Source organism: Penaeus monodon, chromosome 20 (genome assembly GCF_015228065.2).
Source record: "Penaeus monodon isolate SGIC_2016 chromosome 20, NSTDA_Pmon_1, whole genome shotgun sequence".
Classification (NCBI taxonomy): domain Eukaryota; kingdom Metazoa; phylum Arthropoda; class Malacostraca; order Decapoda; family Penaeidae; genus Penaeus; species Penaeus monodon.
Genome location: NC_051405.1, coordinates 42,484,430 through 42,485,017, shown reverse-complemented (window position 1 = coordinate 42,485,017; position 588 = coordinate 42,484,430). Strand labels below are relative to the sequence as shown.

Here is a 588-nt window from a genome sequence, read left to right as displayed (position 1 = left end):
GGACTTAACATTTCTTCCGCCTCCATCTAGGAAGTTATAGCAGAAACTTCCTCGTTTGCTGTAAATACAACCATCGCTGTTAAGTTGTGTTTGATATTCATGAGTGTTTATGGTACTTTGAGATCCAATAGGCGAGAGATGGCGTGACTTGGAAACGCAAGATAGTGTCTGAGGAGGAGAAAGGAAAGAGAGGAGGAGGGAGAGAGGAAAAGGGAGAGGAGGAGGGAGAGAGGAAGAGGGAGATAGGAAGAGGGAGAGAGGAAGAGGGAGAGAGGAAGAGGGAGAGAGGAAGAGGGAGAGAGGAAGAGGGAGAGAGGAAGAGGGAGAGAGGAAGAGGGAGAGGAAATAGAGGATGGAATGACGATTGAGACATGTCATGGAATGCGTAGAGGGTAAAATGTAAGAAGGAGAGAGAAGTAAGGATTTATGATAAAGAGGTGGGTGGAAATAGAGAAAGGGGTGGGAATTATATTGAAATGCGGGCTCAAGATGGCGTTGCAGGAAGAGAAGGCGGAAGTAGAGGTAAATCAAGTTAATAAGTTAATATGGAAGTATGATAAAACGGGAATAGACAAGGAGGTAAATTAC

The 588-nt window shown here is 44.9% G+C and overlaps 1 protein-coding gene across 1 annotated transcript in view; it reads left to right on the top strand.

Annotated features, from left to right (window-relative positions):
• Positions 1-489: 489 nt before the first annotated feature.
• The window catches only part of LOC119586000 (putative proline-rich protein 21), an 8,523-nt gene continuing 8,424 nt past the window's right edge, over positions 490-588 (top strand). The window contains exon 1 of the mRNA XM_037934711.1: positions 490-579. Within this exon, the coding sequence (XP_037790639.1) occupies positions 490-579 (90 nt within the window). The remainder of the gene's footprint in view (positions 580-588) is intronic.